At 45.6% G+C, this 19,189-nt stretch overlaps 1 protein-coding gene across 1 annotated transcript; it reads right to left on the bottom strand.

Annotated features, from left to right (window-relative positions):
• Positions 1–1,259: 1,259 nt before the first annotated feature.
• LOC144146527 (uncharacterized) lies at positions 1,260–18,668 on the bottom strand. Its single transcript, XM_077678470.1, has 7 exons — positions 18,606–18,668; positions 12,654–12,805; positions 8,776–8,910; positions 5,863–6,003; positions 4,809–4,943; positions 1,785–1,852; positions 1,260–1,419 (listed from the first exon to the last, which is right to left on the bottom strand). The coding sequence occupies exons 2-7, from the start codon at positions 12,792–12,794 to the stop codon at positions 1,260–1,262; spliced, it is 780 nt and encodes a 259-aa protein (XP_077534596.1). The 5' UTR covers positions 12,795–12,805; positions 18,606–18,668.
• Between the last annotated feature and the right edge of the window lie 521 nt (positions 18,669–19,189).

Raw genomic sequence — 19,189 nt, forward strand, 5'->3', positions numbered from 1 at the left:
TGAAAAGGGAACTTCTGTTATCTCGCCAAATATGCGATTTCTTTATTCAGCAGGGTACATGGCAATACACGGCTGTTATAGTCCAACCTCATTACAACGAAGTTGAATCGGGACAGCAAATTGGTTCGTTATATCCGATAATCGTTGTAACAGTAAAGGTAAAATTCACCTCTATCAAATCGAAATCCTGGTTCCCGCAATGATACTTCCTACAAAAATGCATTTTCTAGGCCTCGGATCCTCTATAAACAAGGTAACCCTTACCTTTCTCTTTGTTACATTTCGACCTCAATGAACTGGAACATGAGTACGTAAAACGACAACAGAACAAAGTTCACTTGACAAAACAGGCTTGCGTCCTTATTTATTTCATGGAGGATGTGATTTTCGTCTGGTGGCCACTCACAGCACTGAGCAGGATGATGTTTTCCAGTGTCCACGAAAAAAAGGGCCTTTATACTGCTGCAGTTTCGGAAGACACGGGTTTTTTTTGCATGTAGCTTCTTAGACTCTTAGTCAAAAATTTATCCGTTATATCCGATATCGCGCCCGCCTCCTACAGTTTAAGTTTCGTTCTCAAAGAATGAGTGTCATTGAAACAAAGCGTTACCCAGCAAAGTTTGTATTTACTTCGCTGTAGCCGATAAATTGCTATATTAGAGCTCGTTATAACGACGTGGAACTGTAATTAACAATGTTTCGCATATCTCCTGTGTGGGCAGGCCTCTGTACCTTTTCAACGTACGGCAGGCCTCAAAATCAGGCTCACACAGGCCGGGCAAGCACGCCGCTGGTTCCAGTTCATAGTGCTTTGGCATGTTCGCGCAGCCGGTCGTTAATGCATCGTCCTATCTGGTCAACGTTCGATACATGCAATGAACCAGCTGTCCCAGCTACAAACTCTCCTGCGAATACACTAAACCGCTGTATTGTGTAAATAAAGATCGCTGATAAAGAACAAGGAATTTAAGTATACCGAAACGAAACCAAGAGCCGCCCAGTACAGCCCAACACAAACTAAAAACAACAAAAATTTCGCTTTTGGCTCCTAACAGCCAAACCTAGGTAGAAAATGCTAGATTTCGTAACAAAATTACACTTAATCCAGCGCCCTCACGCGAATAAGCTAAAAACAAGGAATAAGAATAATCGCACAAGCTTCTACCTATAAAAAATCTCTGGAAAGGAGAAACGACGGTGTAAGATTGCTATTGATCAGTACACATTTCTCAAACATTTAGCATATTTTTATCAAAATATCAAAAATGAAAAAAAAAAAACGTTGTGTAAAACACTTGCGTTTTTGCGATGAATCTTAGGCAGTCTGTTTCCGTGCTCAAGTAGCAGCGAAGTCGGTGTTGCAGCCTGGGAATGTATGTTGGCATAATTTTCGATGTAGTAATAGTGTTTTTTAGGTACCTGAAGAAAAACGATAGAAAGTGAGTGAAAGAGATCGTAGTATGCGTAAAATATGCCGGACAGGCAATTGTTCATGGCAGAACTTTCTATAACAAAACCAGTGTTTTGTTGCCAAATAGGAGCAAACATCATATTGTAACGTTTACGTCTGTTTCCTTCGCTGGGAATGTTTATATCAGGCGGTGCGCTGTCATCTTTGACGCGTCAAGTTGAACAGAACGTTCTACAAAACAATTCTCTAAACGCCTGCGCGAGAAAAAGGAACCAATCAGTTACTTGATGTCAGATATTCTAGTGCAGTGAGCATCGAATCTTTATGTAGCATGCTAGTTGTGGCTTCAGGTTATAGTTTGCAGCGTGCTTACTTGAAGACAGGGAATTGTATGGCTTTGGCAAACAACGGATAATGGTCCATGTCAGGATGTCTTCGTGGCTGCACGAGAGAACGGCAGAACTTTTTAAGAACAGCAGTCTTTCCTGGGCCACTCAAACGCAAAAATTTTGGTCTGTCTGTCTGTCTATCTGTCTGTCTGTCTGTCTGTCTGTCTGTCTGTCTGTCTGTCTGTCTGTCTGTCTGTCTGTCTGTCTGTCGGTCCTTCTGTCCTGCTGTCCATCCGTCCGTCCATTCAGTCGCCCGAATAAATGTTAAAAGAATTCTTGAAATAGACGCTTACATATAGACTAAGCATTTTGAAATTACTGAATTTAGTGGCAGTCTTTATGCCTGTCGGCATTATTGAGTCAACAAAAAACATAAGCTATGTGTGAGTCAAAATATCAATACATTACTGGTACTGGGCTGTGTTTTAATTAAAATACATGGCCGCTTGATTTTTCCGATAGCAAATAAAGCAATACATCTCTAAAAATGCTGTGGTCCAAAAACACAAGACACGCTGGGGCGCGACACTAGCTCTCCTGGCGGCATTCCAACAAGACGAACAGTAACGGAAAGGTCCATTAGATTGAATTCGGTAAATTTGAATTGGCTTTAACAAGCCTCCACAGTGTTTATTGTGGGAGGAACGAGACGGGGGGAGAGGGGCGAGGAGCGTGGAACGTGAGGGAAAAAGAGAAGAGATGCATTTACGTGGCAGGGCAGGCAAACGACTATCGTTATTGCAAGACAATTGGAGTGAAGTGGGCAGATACGAGGCCATTTTTTTACTCAGTAAATTCTTTTTTGGTAATTAAGGTCGCATGAAATTGAAACTGTGTTGCTAAAAATTCTAAAAAAGGCGTGCACTTCTTTTCTGACGCTATTTCTGTGCGCCTACAACCTATTCCGTGGCACCGCGTACGCTGTCTGCCACGGAAACAGCGCCGCGTGGCGTGTTTTGGGCAAACATTGTAACACTTTTAACAGTTGTCATTTCTGTTACAGTGCTTGACCTAACCATGATTCGCTTTATAGATAGTAACCTTTCCATACTTGGTGATTCCACGTGCCGAATTTGCTGTTGCTTGTTCGGCTTTGCTTTTAGTTTCTTCCGGCACGCTGCAATAATAGCAAACACCTGCTTGCGCTGCAGTTGATTTCCATTTCTCTGTTGTGTACGTGTGGACTGGACCTGCCAGCCGTCGTTGTTATTTCGTCGTGTTCTTGGTTGATAATGCTCCGCGTTTTTATTCACCTTGGGGGAAGTCCATGCCCTTTATGGGCTCGCTGGCGTGCTGAAATAACAGCTTTTAACTCCCCCCCCCCCCCCCCCCCCCGCCGCTTCTTATGTTGACACATTCCTAAGACGAAAAGCGATGACGTGCTGACGCGCGTTCCCCACTTCCTTATCTCGTTCTGCCGCCTTTATTCCTTTCTCTTCCCCGCCCCCGCTTCTTCTGTTAATTCCTATGAGGAGAGGCGCCAATTTGCCTCCTTCCTAGACGTCCCTTTGCATTTTTCTTTTCTCTTTGTTGTACCACTTGCCAATAAATACTTCTAAACAGGGCGCATTGTAGCGCACTTTTTCTCCCAAAAAAGAGGGAGGGCAGTGCATTCCCTCTCATGTGTATGTCTTGCGTTTTTTCTTGTTTTGCTGAATGATGACGTATTTCTTTTAAAGAGGGCGCACTGTAGGGCAACTTCCTCTCTCTACACGCACCTATAAAAGCGTTCTGCAGTGTACTGTAAATGTTACTCCGATGAAGACTGGACCACCAGTCGAAACGTTAGTAAACATGTTTGTTTTTGTTTTTTGAGACTTGCGTCAGACTCTACTTTTTGATATTTCTTCTGGACCATTGGAAACTTCTTTTGTTCGACCATATATATATATATATATATATATATATATATATATATATATATATATATATATATATATATATATATATATATATATATATATATATATATATATATATATATATATATATATATATATAAAATGGACACTGCAGTTCATGAAACGCACCGGAATATACCGTTCCGATGCCCGCCGCGAGCAGCGCATTCCAATCATTAAATCTGCCCGCGCCTACAACCGAAACGGCAAGTTGGAGGTTGGTTTTCCTGCCGTTGGTTTGGTGCGCCACAGTCAGTTCGTTCGATTGGTCGACGGAGTGTCCTTTCTCAGACGTCTTTCTTTCAGTATGCCCAAAGAGACTATTGTGCGTGGTTTTGAGGTGTTTCTGCCTAGCAAAGGCAGCAGCGCCCCAAACAACTTTGCATAACGTACACGCCCAGTCGTGGCACCTTCCGAATGTGATATTCACAAAGTTAATCGTAAAAGGGTTCACAGGTCGTCTAGCTGGATACTTTTGATCGTAAATATAACAGCGCACAAACTGGACAGGACGAGAGCACAAAAAGGGCACCACAATATTGTTGTGTCTTTTTTCGTGTTGCCGGGTTCAGTTAGTGCGCGGTTGTCCTTATTACGGCCTTCTGAATATAACACAGAGAAAGATGGCGTCCCACAAGATCTTGCAAGAATACACGAGTAAAGGAGTGGCTGCTTTTGCCGTGATGTGGAACGAAGCGTTGTGACTCTATAATCTGCTCTATTTATTATCCTCGACCTCATATAACGGGTGGCGTCGTAAATTCATGCTTATTTTTTTTTTATTTCTTATCGTATTTTGAAGAATTGTGTGCGATGTATGTTTCACCGTTACTTCACCCGGTGTTCTAGTAGGTGCCTGATGTATTTACTTATTTACGTCCTGGTCACTCGGGTGAACCTCAAAAAATGTTGAGTACAATGTATACGCAAATATGTGTGTATTGGAGAGAATCTGCCGGAGGATCAACGGTCATTGCAATCCTTACAGAATTTTCTCTTTGGGCTGTACGAAAGGGTTGTACATTATTATAGGAATGCCTAGTTAACAGAAAAACAAAACCTGCCTAAACTGTTCTTGTCATAAGTGGCCGTGAAACTAAATGTTACCTTCAAGGCCACTGTTGCGGGCGTCGGATTGTATACAAAGCCAGACGATATGAAGGTCCCCAGGGCCGAAAATGCACAGCATGTCAATATCACCGCTTTGTTCGCCAAGTAGTATTCCGATACACCGCCGCCATACTGCAAAGTGAGAAAAAGCGCACTAATGGTGTTTCGTAGCTGTTATCCAAGTACAAAACAAAATATTCCACATTGTCGCAATGAAGATAAAGAAAAACCGACATCCCAGTCAGCGCGCACGTAAAGTCTACGAAAGAAATTAGTGCCAATTCTACCGAAATACGACCAGCATATGTAAAAAATGCAAAAAATATCAGCCAATTTTTCGCAATGTCCACATTGGCACTTAACATTTCAGTAATGTTTGGCAGATATTCGTGTTCTGATATCTGTTAACAAGAGATGTACATGAGCCTCACCCCATTGGTCTTTGAAACTAATAATGTCCTGCGCGCAGCTCAAATAAATGAGCAGATGCAAGGACGTTCGAACAGTGCATTCAGGTGAGTGCGTTCACCAGCCAATTTTTTTTTTTCTCTTGGGGTCTCAAACAAAAAAGGAAGTGTCCTGTAATCATTGAGCCAGACATCAGCAAAGAGAAAGTATATGCTTCGCAATCTGGATGGGTTTTTAAAAGGTCATCTTAAGCCGGTTGGGTGGTAAGAAAAGTTCAAAGCAGAGTGAAGTGCTTACATTGTACTGCGACAGCTATTACTTGAACTTCTCGCAAAATATAAGCATTTAGGAAACAAACTCAGAAAAATGAAAAAAAAACGCAACGCATGCCATGCACAAAGATACTCTCTAATAGAAAGAGCCACCGCACAAGGAACGGAGTGAGCAAGTTCCGAAGTTCTAGGCCCAGATTTTTTTGAATAATATCTCTATATTTAGCGTAAAGTGCACACATGCAAGGCGGCTAACACTTGTTTATTTTTGAGGGAAAATGAAATTCATTGTCGCAACTATTTGTTGCCCTAATGCTGTTTTTTGGGCTGCAAAATGCTTAAATATTGTAATGGAACAAAATTGAACAAACCTTTTCAGAATGGCCAGTGGTAGTCGCATCTAGCAGATCACTGACTTGCGCTGCAATGATTAGCCCGTGGGCAGAGCAGACGACGCCGGGCATAGACTCTCCAATTAATCTCCGTGCAAAAGATGTTGCACACATGAATGCCTGCAACCAGCAACAAATAGTGATTTTCTGTTTCCTTAATGCAGTTTTGTCTTCGCGGCCAATATCAATGTAAAGACAATAAATGACAACATTGTAATGAGTGAGTTAAGCATACAGGAATTGTGTGTTTTGGTATGTATGTATACATAGTAAAAAAGCGCTCATCGGAAGATCATGGTTACAAAAACCAACATTCGGAAGCCCTAAGGCAGCGCTATGTGACTGCTTCGTATCTTTGTGGGTGCGTGAAAATTAAACTACGAAATAGTGACACAAATTGGACTAAATGCCAGCACGGTGTGATTGAATCACGCTTGAATAGAGTGTACCAGGTATTAAGCAAATGAGTTGTTTTCCGTTTTGTGGCATGTTTACGCTTACGTACGCACAGCTTTGCACTAAGTCTAGAAGCCATTTACGTTCCACATTAACATGCTACGCTCGGGTGCCACCCTATTTGCCGCCTGTCGCTAGGAGTCGCTTTAACCAACGCTTACTTCTTCATTATCGGCATGGCTGACAACCTTGCTTGCGGCGTGTGTGGCACGCATGAAACGATGGAACACTTCTTTGCCACTGTGCCCGGTTTGCAACGCAGAGGCAGCACCTGTCAACAGCTCTCTGGAAGGTCGACAACGAGCCGCTTAGTGTGCGGACAGCGTTATGTCACATGTGTTGCCGATCGCAGTCCCAAAATACCACAAAAGCCTTACTTCATTTTAAATACTACAACAGGCTCATCTGAACGATTGTAAAGACACTGTGCACCACCTTTCATCCCCTCATTTGGCCAGTTTAACTGGCCTGTTTCAGGCATTCTTACCACCAAGGTTTTTTTATTTTTATATTTCTATATACCCTTTCTTTGTCTTTAAATCCCATATTTTTGACCACCCATCTGCAAGGTAGACAATGAGACTCTCCGATTAGCGTCCCTGCCTTTAATGTACTGTCTAAACATTCCTTCCTTCCCCTTGGTAAACTTGGTAAAATGACCTCCGTTTTAATCCCTGCATTTTTTATTGATTCTGTCATCACAGCATCTTCTACCTGCCAGTACCAGTGTAATAGCCGAAAACCCTGTTATCCTGGTTGGCGCACTCCAAGGCTCTCGCTATTCATGTAGCTTTTCATCGTTACCGATGTGCGGGAGTTGGCTAAATCAATGGGAGAACGAACGCAACAACAATGTCGAAGGAGCTGTTGTTTTCATTTTTCTATTCGAGTCGAAGAGATTGCATGGTTGCGTTGTAATCCAATTTACTGAAGAATGTGCCACACACCTATCTGCGTACGCTTTAATGGGACCCTGCAACACTCTTCGAGCAGCGCGAATAAACCTGCGCAACAACAGAATACACTGCCATAGACACCTGAGTAAAATATTGATTGATTGTAGGGTTTAACACGCCGACGCAACGCAGGCGATAAGGCGCGCCGTAGTGGAGGGCTCCGGATTAATTCTGACCACCTGGGGATCTTTAACGTGCGCCGAAATCTCGTACACACGGGCGTTTTTGCTTTTCGCCTCCATCTGAAAAGCGGCCGCCGCGGTCGGGAATCGAACCCGCGACCTTGTGCTCAGCAGTGCACCTTAGTAAAATAATACACGTGCTCGTGAAGCGGTAAGCTCGATAATCTCTGGTAAAGATAGGAGAAAAGCAATCGCGCACTCTTAAAATTGCCTCGTTATGCACTGCTTTAATTACGCCATCACATTGGCTGCTGTCCTATTGGCTATTGCTGGTGATCGTCGCGATTTATATCTCGCATTTCTAGTGACGATCCGCGGTTATCGGCGCTGCGCACCAACCTCTTGTATGCTTCAACCTCTACGTACAGTTTTGGCGGTTTTTTCTTCGTTTGAATACTTTACTCTTAACCATACCTCTTGATAAAGTGTTTATTGCTTCAAAAAGGCCCTGCCAGCCTGAGCGCGTTCCTGCAGGGAGGCACCAAAGCCTGCGTTGTCCGCACGTTTTCTCCTTTTCTTCGCAACACACAAAAAAAGAGAGAAAACTACTGGCCTGTGCTATAACGAAGAATGCCAAAGAGAACCTCACGAGCTGCCCCCGTCTCTGTGAGAGAGCGCGGGGCCTTCGTCGGTATACGTCCAGTTGACAGGGAACGGTTACGCGCTATTTTTCATTTCGCATAGGTAAGGGGATGCTGAACTAATCTTTAAAATTTCTGTTTAAGAAGGTTGTTGGGGCAACAAAGTTCACCTCAAAATTCATTTCGGAAGAGTTGGTGGTAATTGCTGCTGGGTCCTTTCAAGGCACTGAGAATCATCATGGCGTCGGCTTTGTGTTTAGTTTCGCACAGGTTTTCTTACCACACCCATTTCCCACCTACGTAATTAATACGATCAATCTGAGATGTCAAAACAGGAAGATTGTTATATATAGATGGTCACGTTATAAAGAGTAGGAGGGGAGTTTGGGGACAACGTGCCACCAGTTGTACATTGTTAATATTACAAATATCCTGATTGATTTCCTTCCAAAATTAAGTCCTCTTGCGGGCTACTAGTCTTCCGTATTTCACCGCTATAGTTCCATTAATTGATGCACACGCACAAGGCCAGTGCAAGGAAGTCCGTGCGCCATTATTTCAGAACATGCTATTTTCTTGGCTCTCCAAAATTATTTCTACAGGTAGTGTTCAAACTGGCGTGCTTTCTCTTCAACGTGGCACTTTTTCGAACTAAAAAATGTTGGGCATTTTATCATGGTTTTGTTAATTTCTAACTGTGTGTGGAAGACTTCTTACCGTGGCAACGCAGTAGGATATGAGAAGAAACAGGTCAAAATATTGACTTGGAGTCCACCACATCCATGAAATACCATCTGTGGACAGCTGATACGCTTCGGTAGCTAACAGAACACATGTCGCCACGCATGAGAGCTAGAAAAAAGGCAGCACTGCTTAACAGGTGTTTCGTATTTCTCAGTACTAATTAAATGTTTGTTTTAACAAAAATGGCTTGTATACATCCATTGAAAATATTTTTTTTCATTTCTTCATCAAACTTGCAAATTCCAGGTTGATAAAAATTGCAGTCGACACCCACGCTTTAGGACACGTGCGAGGAAACTCACGCCAAAGTTTCAGTTTTTTTTTCTTTTTCCAGCATCATTTGGGCTGATACAAATGACAAGACGTTTTTGTGCAGTAAGAACGATTCTGCACAAAAGAAGGCAGAAAATAAACGGGCTATTTCGCGTGATAGCGTTCCGGAGGCGATGGGTACGACATTGCGCGTACAGTTTTGCGAGAAAAGGCGCGGCTGCTCGCCATCTAACCTCCCAAAAGCCTGCAGGAGAATGAGAGTCTTACGTGCCCAACTTTGCAACCAAGAAAAAACGATGGAGGATGCTGTGTGACAGATAGGTTTCCCGTGCGTTGAAACACAACCGCGCAAAAAGCACCGGTTAATTCATTATTGCAATGCCTATGACTGTGGCGTGCATTTGCTTTAGATAGCCCAAGATTGTGGCGGTGCACTCCACGGCTTACAGTCTCGGTGGAAGAATATCAGTGATTACACAGGAGTGGCCTCAGCTCTTCCCTCAATTGTCCAATAGCAGACGCAGCACAGATATTTCCAGGGACTACCAAGGGGGTCACCTCATTTTGCAATTTCTGAAACAATTTGGATTACGCTTTAACGCTCTGGGTCGGAGTCAAATCGTCTAATCATTACTTCATTCACATGGGGGTAACAGTAAGCGCGTGTGACATCAGAAAATTTACACCATCTTCCCGCGAGGGGAACCATGGGGTAGATGCGACGCATCGGGGGTTGCCGTTGCGTTTCCGTTATGTTAGCGATGTCAACGTGTGGATTGCTGTTGTTGTGTATCCTATTTACGTAGCATGTTCACCCCCGATGCGTCGCATCTACCCCATGGTTCCCCTCACCGGAAGATGGTGTAATTTTTTAACCGAGCGCAAGCTGCGCGCTAACGCACAGCTGGCACGGCGACGGGAGCGAGCGCAGCCGAGCGCAAGCTGCGCGCTGACCGCGCTGACGCACAGATGACGCTGCGGTGAGAGCGGTTGAGCGCGCAGCTGCCGCGGCGAGGAGAATGGGGGAGGAATGCGGACTACGCCGCGACAACGCGGGACAAAGCGAGTGAAAGAGATGCGTTGCATCTAAATAGATATGAAGAGCGGCTGGTGGCATCCAAATTAACCGCACGCTCGCGTATATATCGGCCACTTCGCCGAGCAGCCTGCGTAATTGCGGTGCATTGTTGTGCGTCTTCAGTGTGGACCCTTGGCGCAAAAACCGAGATGTCGCTCGACAAACTTGGTTTAACTGCAGTACGCAACAAAACGTTTTTAACAAAGGAGCTCTTTAAGCTTTCAGTTTCGCCATTCAGCGTTACCAGAAAAAATAATACGAAAAAAATACTGAGCGCATATCAACGTAGGCTTCGTGAGGAGCGCCCGGCATCGTCCTACTCGACCTTCGAGAACACCCTCCCAGCATTTGTGTTGTGATCTCTCGCGTGATCTTCTTCTCTCCTGTTCACGTGCATTCGTGCGTGAAGTGGGGAGTACAGACACCGAGTTTGCGAATCCCATTGCTGCGGGTTGTAGTGTGTGCTAATGCAGCCCACATTGGGAGAGATGTGAAAGGCTGCGGACAAAACGGCCCGGGCCTGCCTGTCATCGAGAACTTTCAGCGGGACGTTCGGAAATCCATGCAAGGTGCGACAGCGGGGTCTCCGACGAAGGGACATGGGCCGTCAGCTCTGCTGTTTCTTCAGCCTTGTAGCACTAGTGCAAGCTTCAGAGGTTTTCTTATGATTCATGAGGTTTTCTTTAGGCATCCGTAAAAGCGTCATTTGCCTTTGCGTTATGTACTATTCCCCAGTAAGGGTGTTGTGTCCTCATATACACTTTCATTTTGTGCGCAGGTATGTGGAAGGGTGGTGGGCTAGATTCAATGCAAACTCACTTTAAATTTCAAGGCTTATATCGGAAAGCTTTGCTCTTCTTGTAGATTTTCTTAGAAAAGCTACCGGTGAGTGCCCGAACGCAAAAATTATGATCGGCCTGTAGAGTTACGAATATAGGGTCGTTATGGCTAATAAGCGATGGCAGTCACGCATTGTAGCGAAAACGTTTGGTTCATTGCAAACTTTTCCAATTAACGCTGAAAATATGTCAGCTCTCTAAGCCCGTCGGAGATTACAGATGCGATGGGCCCATTGCCGTCTAGCAGTGCCGAATGCTGTTCGCGGTGGTCGACTTTTACGGGTGTGGATGGTCATCTACGTCGGCGCCTGCTAAGCTGACGCTTTCCAATGACAGCAATTTTCGTTGTTAATGTAAATAAAGAGTTCGCTTCCTTTACTCAGTACGAAAACCTAGCTTGAATATGAATGGTTTGTGGTGAGTGGGACCTACTTCAATTTGATCTCATTTATCGCGCCGAAGGAAGAGCACGTGAAGCCGCGCGCAACAAATGGACATCAGCGTGACATCACACCGTAGTATAGAAGTGGAAGTGGCGGAACCACGTGCCTCCGACGTGCGGCAGAAACTCGTTAGGTCACTTCACACGCGTGGCCCCGTGTGCGGGGACTGCACGCTCGCGCGTCCACGAACTGATGCACGTAGCGATAGCTTCAGGCAATAACCGGCGCCCAGAAAGGCACTCTCACCAACCGTAAAGTTCTACACGCGGAAAAGGAGCCGATGATATAGCCGAGAATTGCAATAGATTTTCCGTAATTTTATTGAAAGCGGTCATAAAATATCCGCCGCGATGGTATAGGCCTACACGTCTTCAGAAAGCTCAGCCGCTCAGCTCTGGCACCGGTGTGGTCGAAACAGAGCCTTTACGCGCCTTCAAAGTATTTTCACGTCCCCACAGAACACCGAGGACATACCTTGGCTCTGGCACATGCGCCATTGTGGCCGGAAGTGTGGGAAACCTGAGTTGACGATTTTCAGGCTGTTCAATGTAATTAATTATCTCACGCTGATGTATGCAAAATGCTCTTTCCAGTTCCCCAGGCCATTAATAGATAAGAGCAATAAAAAAGAGAATGAAATTTTAATGGTAGTACTCCAAAAAAGGCCAAAGCATCCTTTGAAATTCTTAAACCCACTCCGTTTAATCAAGCAGGAACGTGATTCCTGGAGCGATAAAACAGGAAGCGTTAGTCATTGGATACTTTTGCTTATTGAGAAGCCGCTGTTTCAGCTGTGACAAATTCCCAAAACGTTCAGTGTTATCTGCTGAAAAACGCCCAAAACCGTAACAGCAGTAAGGAGGTAACCCGAATATTGGATCAACAAAAAGCGATTTCATCTTTAACCTTGTCTCCCCGTTAGGGGCCCCGAAATAGATGATCATCTGTAAAGTATTTAGGATGGACGAAGTACAATTTGTAATTTAGGTTGTCCTAGGCAGATTGCCGCTACATAGAAATAAAATGTGTAGATATCCACAGCTAGTAAGTGCTCGCCATTCCAAAGACTGAAAGCTTTGAAAGCTGCGTTGTGATCGCATACAGTGTAAGCAATACGAACTCGGCTACGTTCTAATAAATCATATTCACGCTTACCTGTAGTGTACATACGGCACCTTTATCGTCATCCTACTTGTCCAGACAGAAAACAGTGCTTACCAGATATCCGATGTCGATTAAAGAGTATAATACTGGCTTCCTTGAACTTGACTTCTTCATACCAAAGAGTTCCACAACGGTGAGCATGCAGCACCCAAGAATCGAGAGCTTTAAAGCTTCTGTTGTAGTGAATGCTGCCATTTTTCATAAACCTGAAAATAGACAAAAATTGGCCGTGGTTCCATGCAGTTAAACCAAGTTTGTTGGGAGATAGCTTGGTTTTCGCTCGCTCGAGAGTACGCAGTGAACGCGCGTACAATTGCACGGCAAGACAAAACGCAGGCGCTGTTCGGCGCTGTCGGTGCGAAGGTGCCAAAGAGTGGTCAACTTGGAAGCGGTCAGTACCTCCTGATACCATTGTTTGGTGGCACACGCCCTTACCCTTTCCCTTAATCCCCCTCTCTACACATCAGTGGAACAAAAGAGCCTTTCGACATTTTCACTCTGGAACCGCATGAGGCGCTGGTTTGACCTTGGCGGAGCTTGAAGGTCACATTGGCACGCGTGTACGAAGCATCGACAGAAAGGAGCATTCGGAGGCCCTCAGGGCAGCCCAAAAACCGCGCAATTAATTCGCATAGCAAAATTCGCATCGGAATCTTCCAGAAGGAATCCGCCACCTAGGTATTTGTGCTTCTCTAACTGTAAAAACGTTCTGCCGAAAAGGGGAAACGGGGGTCGTGTTGACCGAACTCACGCTAAGACGGAAGTGGGTCAGAAAAGAGTCCTGGCGAGAAATGTTCTTTTTTTACCCGTGCGAATCGCTAACCGGCATCACGGTATGAAGGAGCACAACCTTGTTCGATTAGTTGAAGCCTTTGTCCTCAGTAGGATAACCTACGTCACCCCTTTTCTACACCTCAGAAAGGACGAAGAACTCAAAATTGACGCCCTTATTAGACGGGCCTACAAGCAGGCCCTCGGCATCCCGATCACTGCTCCGACCGAACGTTTCGAGGCGCTGGGGCTTCACAATACCCTTAGCGAACTAATAGAGGCTCAACGGCTGGCTCAACGGGAACGGCTTAGCCACAGCCAGACGGGTCGGCATATTCTCGGCTCCCTGGGCATCAACCACCTGCGAACAGGCACTCACAAGATACCCTTGGCTCCCGAAGTGCGCGATCAAATTCACATTCCACCGTTCCCTAAAAGATGCACCCGGTTCACAATCAGGAACGCAGGCAGGCAAGGGCGAAAGCCCTGCACAAACGATTCGGAAATTCGGAGGACGTGCTGTACGTGGACGCGGCCGACTATCCGGGTCGCAATGATATGGCAATTGCAATAGTCAATCACCAGGGCAATTCCATCAGCTCCGGGTCGGTCCGCACGAGCGAGCCGGAGGTGGGCGAAGAGACAGCCATTGCCCTGGCAATGACGGCATCCGCAAAAATCAAATACGTGGTGAGCGACTCAAAGTCTGCTATTATAAATTACGCAAGGGGGCGCATCTCCCCAGAGGCATCTGCAATTCTAAGGATTGGGCCCAACAACATTCAGCGTTCGGGCAAGATATGTCTAATATGGGAGCCTGCACACTCTGTCCTTGCTGGGAATGAACGCGCACGACGCCGCTCGAGGATTTTCTGACCGAGCTGGTGACGACAACAACGCTCATTCACTTCGCTGTTCGGGTAGAGATCGCCTTGTGTCCTACAGGGACATAACTAATCATTACAGGCTAGAGCGGACCCGCTTCCCCCCGGCTCATCCTACCCTCAGTAAATGGCAATCCGTGGCTTGGAGACTTCTACAGACGAACTCGTATCCCAACCCGGTTGCGTACAGTCACTGTTACCCTGGGCAATATTCTGACAAGTGCCACCGGTGTAAGGACAGGGCAGACTTAGCCCACATGCTGTGGGCTTGTCCACAGGCGACAACGTTAGGTCGCAACATCGCTACTGTAGAGCAATGGGAGACCGTATTGCTCAGCTCCGACCCAGCTGATCAAGTCTGGGCCATTCAGCTGGCCGAAGACGCTGCTAGAGCCCAAGGGCTCTTGGCCGACGTCTAGGACTACTGGCTGTTATGCAATAAAGTTTTCACTCACTCACTCACTTTACCCTTGTTGGCTCTGTTACAGAAGTTAGTCGCGGTTTGTGCTACTATTTTCCGACTTTGTTCGCGGCACAATTCTGCAGGAGAGGGGGACACATACGAGTAGCGAAAATTGATTGAATAATAGAAAAGCCGTCGTCTAGCTTCATGCTGGATGAAATGGGTGAACAGGAACCTGTACGATGTACTGCAATCAAAAGGGTTTCTAAACAAGTTTTTTTAATGTACGATGGGGTCAAGTAGCCTCTCATGTGCGTCTGTCTCTAGCTATAACGTGCAATTGTGCCTAAGTAGTCTCTGAAGGTTGGACCTCAATACCTAGTCATCCGAGAAGCCCTCATTTACAGCGCAGAATTCGAGGGTAAAACAGTGGCGAGAATAACTTGATTAAAAGCCTGCGATAGCGAATGACGTCACTTCGTCTGAGAAGACCTATAAAACAGCCTATACTCTTAAAGCACTACAGAAGGCCTAAATAAAACGTCGCTTCTTATAATGAAAACACGTGACTCCAAAATCGATACTCATTGTCTCTGTGTTTTGTGAAATAAAGGTCCATCCATCTTTTTTACCACAATGGGAACCATTGAAGTTAAACTTCTCACAAAATAGCTGTAGGCAAAACACCTTGGCGGCACGTGGAAAGAAAAAAGGCATTTGTCGCAATGAGAGACATGACGCACTGTTTTCGTCCCGAACAATGCTTGTTAGAGGAAGCAAATTTTTATATCAAACTATCAAAACACCCTGTGTCGAGAGTCGCCATACCGAATGGCGCGTCAGTCGGGCACAGCGTGCTTATGTGAAGCTGGTGTTTCTGTGAAATACGCAATCAGGCCAAGGAAACGTTCTCGGAGAGACTGACCAACCACCTTGGAGACCTTTCCCATGCAGCAACGAAGCGTAAACTCTTAACATCTTTCCTGACATTGCCTACCCGCTAACGATGCACCACTAAATTTCTTAACAAGATACTTTTTTGTTCGCATAATACGCTTTAAACCACGTGGACGACCTACAATCTGGGTGCATCGTCGTGACGTTACCTGCTACTGTCGGAGACGGCCTCGTAGACAACTTATTCAACACTGCGCTATGTTCTGTGTTTGGACATGTCGCAAGAGCTTCTCGCGGAGGATGTGCAGTCGGGTTGTTGCCCCAATCTGTGCTGGCTCCTGTATACGGTACTCGCTGTTTCAGTGTGAAAGGTTGCAGTATCCGGTGTCCTCTAGCTATTGGGGCAGGTGTGAATGTGAGTGAGCTTCCGGCTTTCCTCCTGGAGTTGTAGGTGTCGTTCCACACCAGCGTTAAGTTCGTTGTCTGCGATGTACTGTAGCATGGCGCCAAGCATCGGAGTTGCCTGTAGCAAAGCTCAAATGTCGTCATCAGTCTGGTCTGCTTGGTAGGTGTATAGTGCGCAAAAGATATTGAAAGGAGGATTTAAGTTGACGGCCTCTTCTCAATATCAACGCACATTCACAGACTATATGGGTGCGTTTTTATTGTAAAAGTATTCTGTTAGTCTATTCTTCCTGTGTTGGTACGCCGTTGTCCTTCGATTCTCTTTGTTGCTGCAACGCAACGGATTTTGCAAGACGTCTGTTGGCAAAGATGTTCGGAGGTACGTTAACACAGCTTCTAGCATCTATACTGGTGGGCAACCTAGCTACTGGAAAGACTCGCGACATCATGAAACATCGAATGTTTATTAGAGTGTATCGTGGAATGAGTGGCTACAATTACCCGTTTGTTCTGCTACCATGGCATAGAAATAACCCCTAGGGAGCCAACCGCCTTGTTCTAAGGGCTTTGATAGTGCCGTAATGGGCGACTCAAGCACTGCGCAAATCAACTCTGGTCGTTTTCGCTGTTCCAGGTAGCAGCAAATAAATCCGCCACCTTATGCACTGCCCGTTTCAGATCTATATTTTGGTTTTTGTGTTGCAAGCATGAGGGGACGATCGTCTTATCACGCGGGCCACAGAAATATTCAGATTTTTTAAGTGCGAATGCACTTCTTAAGCGACCCTGAACCTGCGTCCACCGGCGATGTCCGCGCACGTGGAGATGGGCACGCGCAGCCTGGCCGCTGACATGGCACATACCCACGCGGGGGATTGGCCAGGAATCTCCTCGTCTTCCTTGGCAACGGGGGGAGATGGGCGTGCGCTGCCTGGCCGCTGACATGGCACATACCCACGTGGGGGATTGGCCAAGAATCGGGCGTGAGAAGGGCTAATGCACCTGCTTAAAGGAGTACTGACACGAAATTTCAAAGCTGAGATCCGCTCTAGCAATCAAGTACAACGACAACACAAATAGGTGTCTGTGAATAAATGCATCTTTCTTTCTTTGTAGTTGTGTGTGTGTGTGTGATCTCTCTTTCGCGAACATTAACGAACCGCGCAAATTCAACTCGTGCATTCGCACTTTCACATTCTTCCCCTCGGGGAAATGCGGGGAATTTTTAATATAACATACTGCGTCGAACCCGATGCTAACACAAGGGCTTCAGAAAACAATACTTTACAAGATCATTCAAGTCATCATTGTTCGTTGAGTTCTCTGCTCTTGCTCACCACGAAATTCGCCAGAACTCGTCGCCAAACTCGCCCAAAAACGTCGCGGAATGAATTGGTACGGAGCTTGGTGATGCAACCGTTTATCGAATTCCAGTTTTGTTTTACATCGTCCCCCATACGTCAATCAAATAAACCTATTTTCCGCTCCAGTCTGTTGCACGCCAACACGTGAGTTCGAATACAGTACAAAATCAAACGAAGGGGAGCGGCTTGAATTATTTTATCACAATTCTGCACTGCTAATTATCAATGAACATGCAGGAACGAGAGAATCGGATTGAATGAAATGAAAAGGCTAGTGTGCTAAAATTGTGCAACTGCGAAACACGTTATCACAAACAGAATTTTCAAATGAATCAAGAAACGCTGGTGAGCTGGGTCCGTTCGTACGTGTCGAATAGTAAAAAAAAAAGAGGGCCAGGGCAGACAAGAAACCGGGCAATATAAATAAACTGGAGATAATTACTAGGCAAGGTACTAGGCGAATACCCTCGTCCTGTTTGTCCCTCTCGTGAAGTCGTTACTCTTTTGTTTTCTTATGAGTTCAAGTCATTGAGGGCGCCGTACCAATGTATAGATAAAATGTTTCGTCGTGCTTTCTTATCTTCACTTGACTTAAGTGATGCTCTAAAAGAAACAAAGCCTGGAAACTTCCACGAAAACGTTGTGAGTAAATAAAACCAGAAGTCGTTATGACCACCGCTTACAGGTATAAAATAGAATTTACAATGTTTTCATGCCATGTTTGAGAAGCAGGTGGTGTTTCCGGTCAAGCTTACGACCTCGCTGAAAGTTTAATGTTTCAGGTTGTCCAGAATAGGGCGAATGGAGCGGCCATTGCTTGGTAAACAATCCATCGCATCAAACACTCCAATTTCGTGTTACCCAAGCAAAACGCGTAAGTGACGTTTCGCTTGCACAATTCACAGTTCAAATCACAGCCTGCTCTCCAGCCTAAACATCTGATCAGGTGTTTAAGCTCTGGAAATGCTCATTTTCGCACCCAGGTTTCAGACAAACGGCTGCAAAGTGTCACAGCCCAAATTCAATTTAATTACCTCAAATTTCCGTTCTGATTCAGGACGTGACCCGCAGACGGGCATCAAAAATTACAAAATAACAGTGGCAGGAATTCGCGCCGGTTCATTAGTGCAAATTATTATTACCAGGTACCATTAACAGCACTGGTAATATAAGATGACCCTCACGGGCTGAGATACCGCGTTCGTAAAATCCTCTTCTGGACGCGTGTGCAACACGTGAATTACGGCGCGAAAAAGTGAATAAATTAGTTTTAGGTACATACCAGAAAGAAAACGTTCTCTGCTTTGCTCCTTTGCCTCTCCGCTTATTCTGGCTGACAAGCACCGTCTGCACGGTGGACGGGCGAATATTTGTAGGGTTAAAAGTTTTCACAAGGGCGTGACGTTACAGACCATTTGATTGGCGGATAATACGATCAATGGTGACAGAATGTTCTACACAAGGAATGGTTGGTGGGCAGTGTCGTGACGCATGAAGCTGGAACAATGTACGAAAAACGAGTAGATTGCTCTGGCGGGTGCTCATAGCCAGTAAATTATAAATACTCCAGCTGCTGCTTGACGCCGTCACTTCGGAACGAGCGCCAGGGCTTAGCGCGGCGACTGGCACATTGAGCCAGCGAGGAGACGCGAGTAGTGTATACGTACGTATCCTCGTCTTTTTGAAGTCGAGGCATGGTCAGCACCATGTCGTAGCAGGTTGACGTTCTGCGTATACGAACGTCGTTAAATTAATCCCAATTGTATCGAGGGAGAACCTCAACTCCATCAAAGTAAACATTTTCAAGTACAAAATAATCGTTCCACCTTTCTGCACAGCTGCTGGCGCCTTTTGCTGGTTCCAGAA

The sequence above is a fragment of the Haemaphysalis longicornis genome, unplaced genomic scaffold (assembly GCF_048455015.1).
Source record: "Haemaphysalis longicornis isolate Haplotype H1 unplaced genomic scaffold, Haemaphysalis longicornis Haplotype H1 scaffold_7, whole genome shotgun sequence".
In the NCBI taxonomy this organism is placed as follows: domain Eukaryota; kingdom Metazoa; phylum Arthropoda; class Arachnida; order Ixodida; family Ixodidae; genus Haemaphysalis; species Haemaphysalis longicornis.

What these genes read in the sequence shown, in the direction of transcription:
- LOC144146527 (XM_077678470.1), bottom strand. Translation starts at nt 12,794, where the DNA reads ATGGCAGCATTCACTACAACAGAAGCTTTAAAGCTCTCGATTCTTGGG. An exon ending in TAATCGACATCGGATATCTG is followed by an intron (nt 8,911 to 12,653) that starts GTAAGCACTGTT and finishes CCTTTTTTCTAG; the next exon opens with CTCTCATGCGTGGCGACATG. An exon ending in CCGCAACAGTGGCCTTGAAG is followed by an intron (nt 1,853 to 4,808) that starts GTAACATTTAGT and finishes TCTCTCGTGCAG; the next exon opens with CCACGAAGACATCCTGACAT.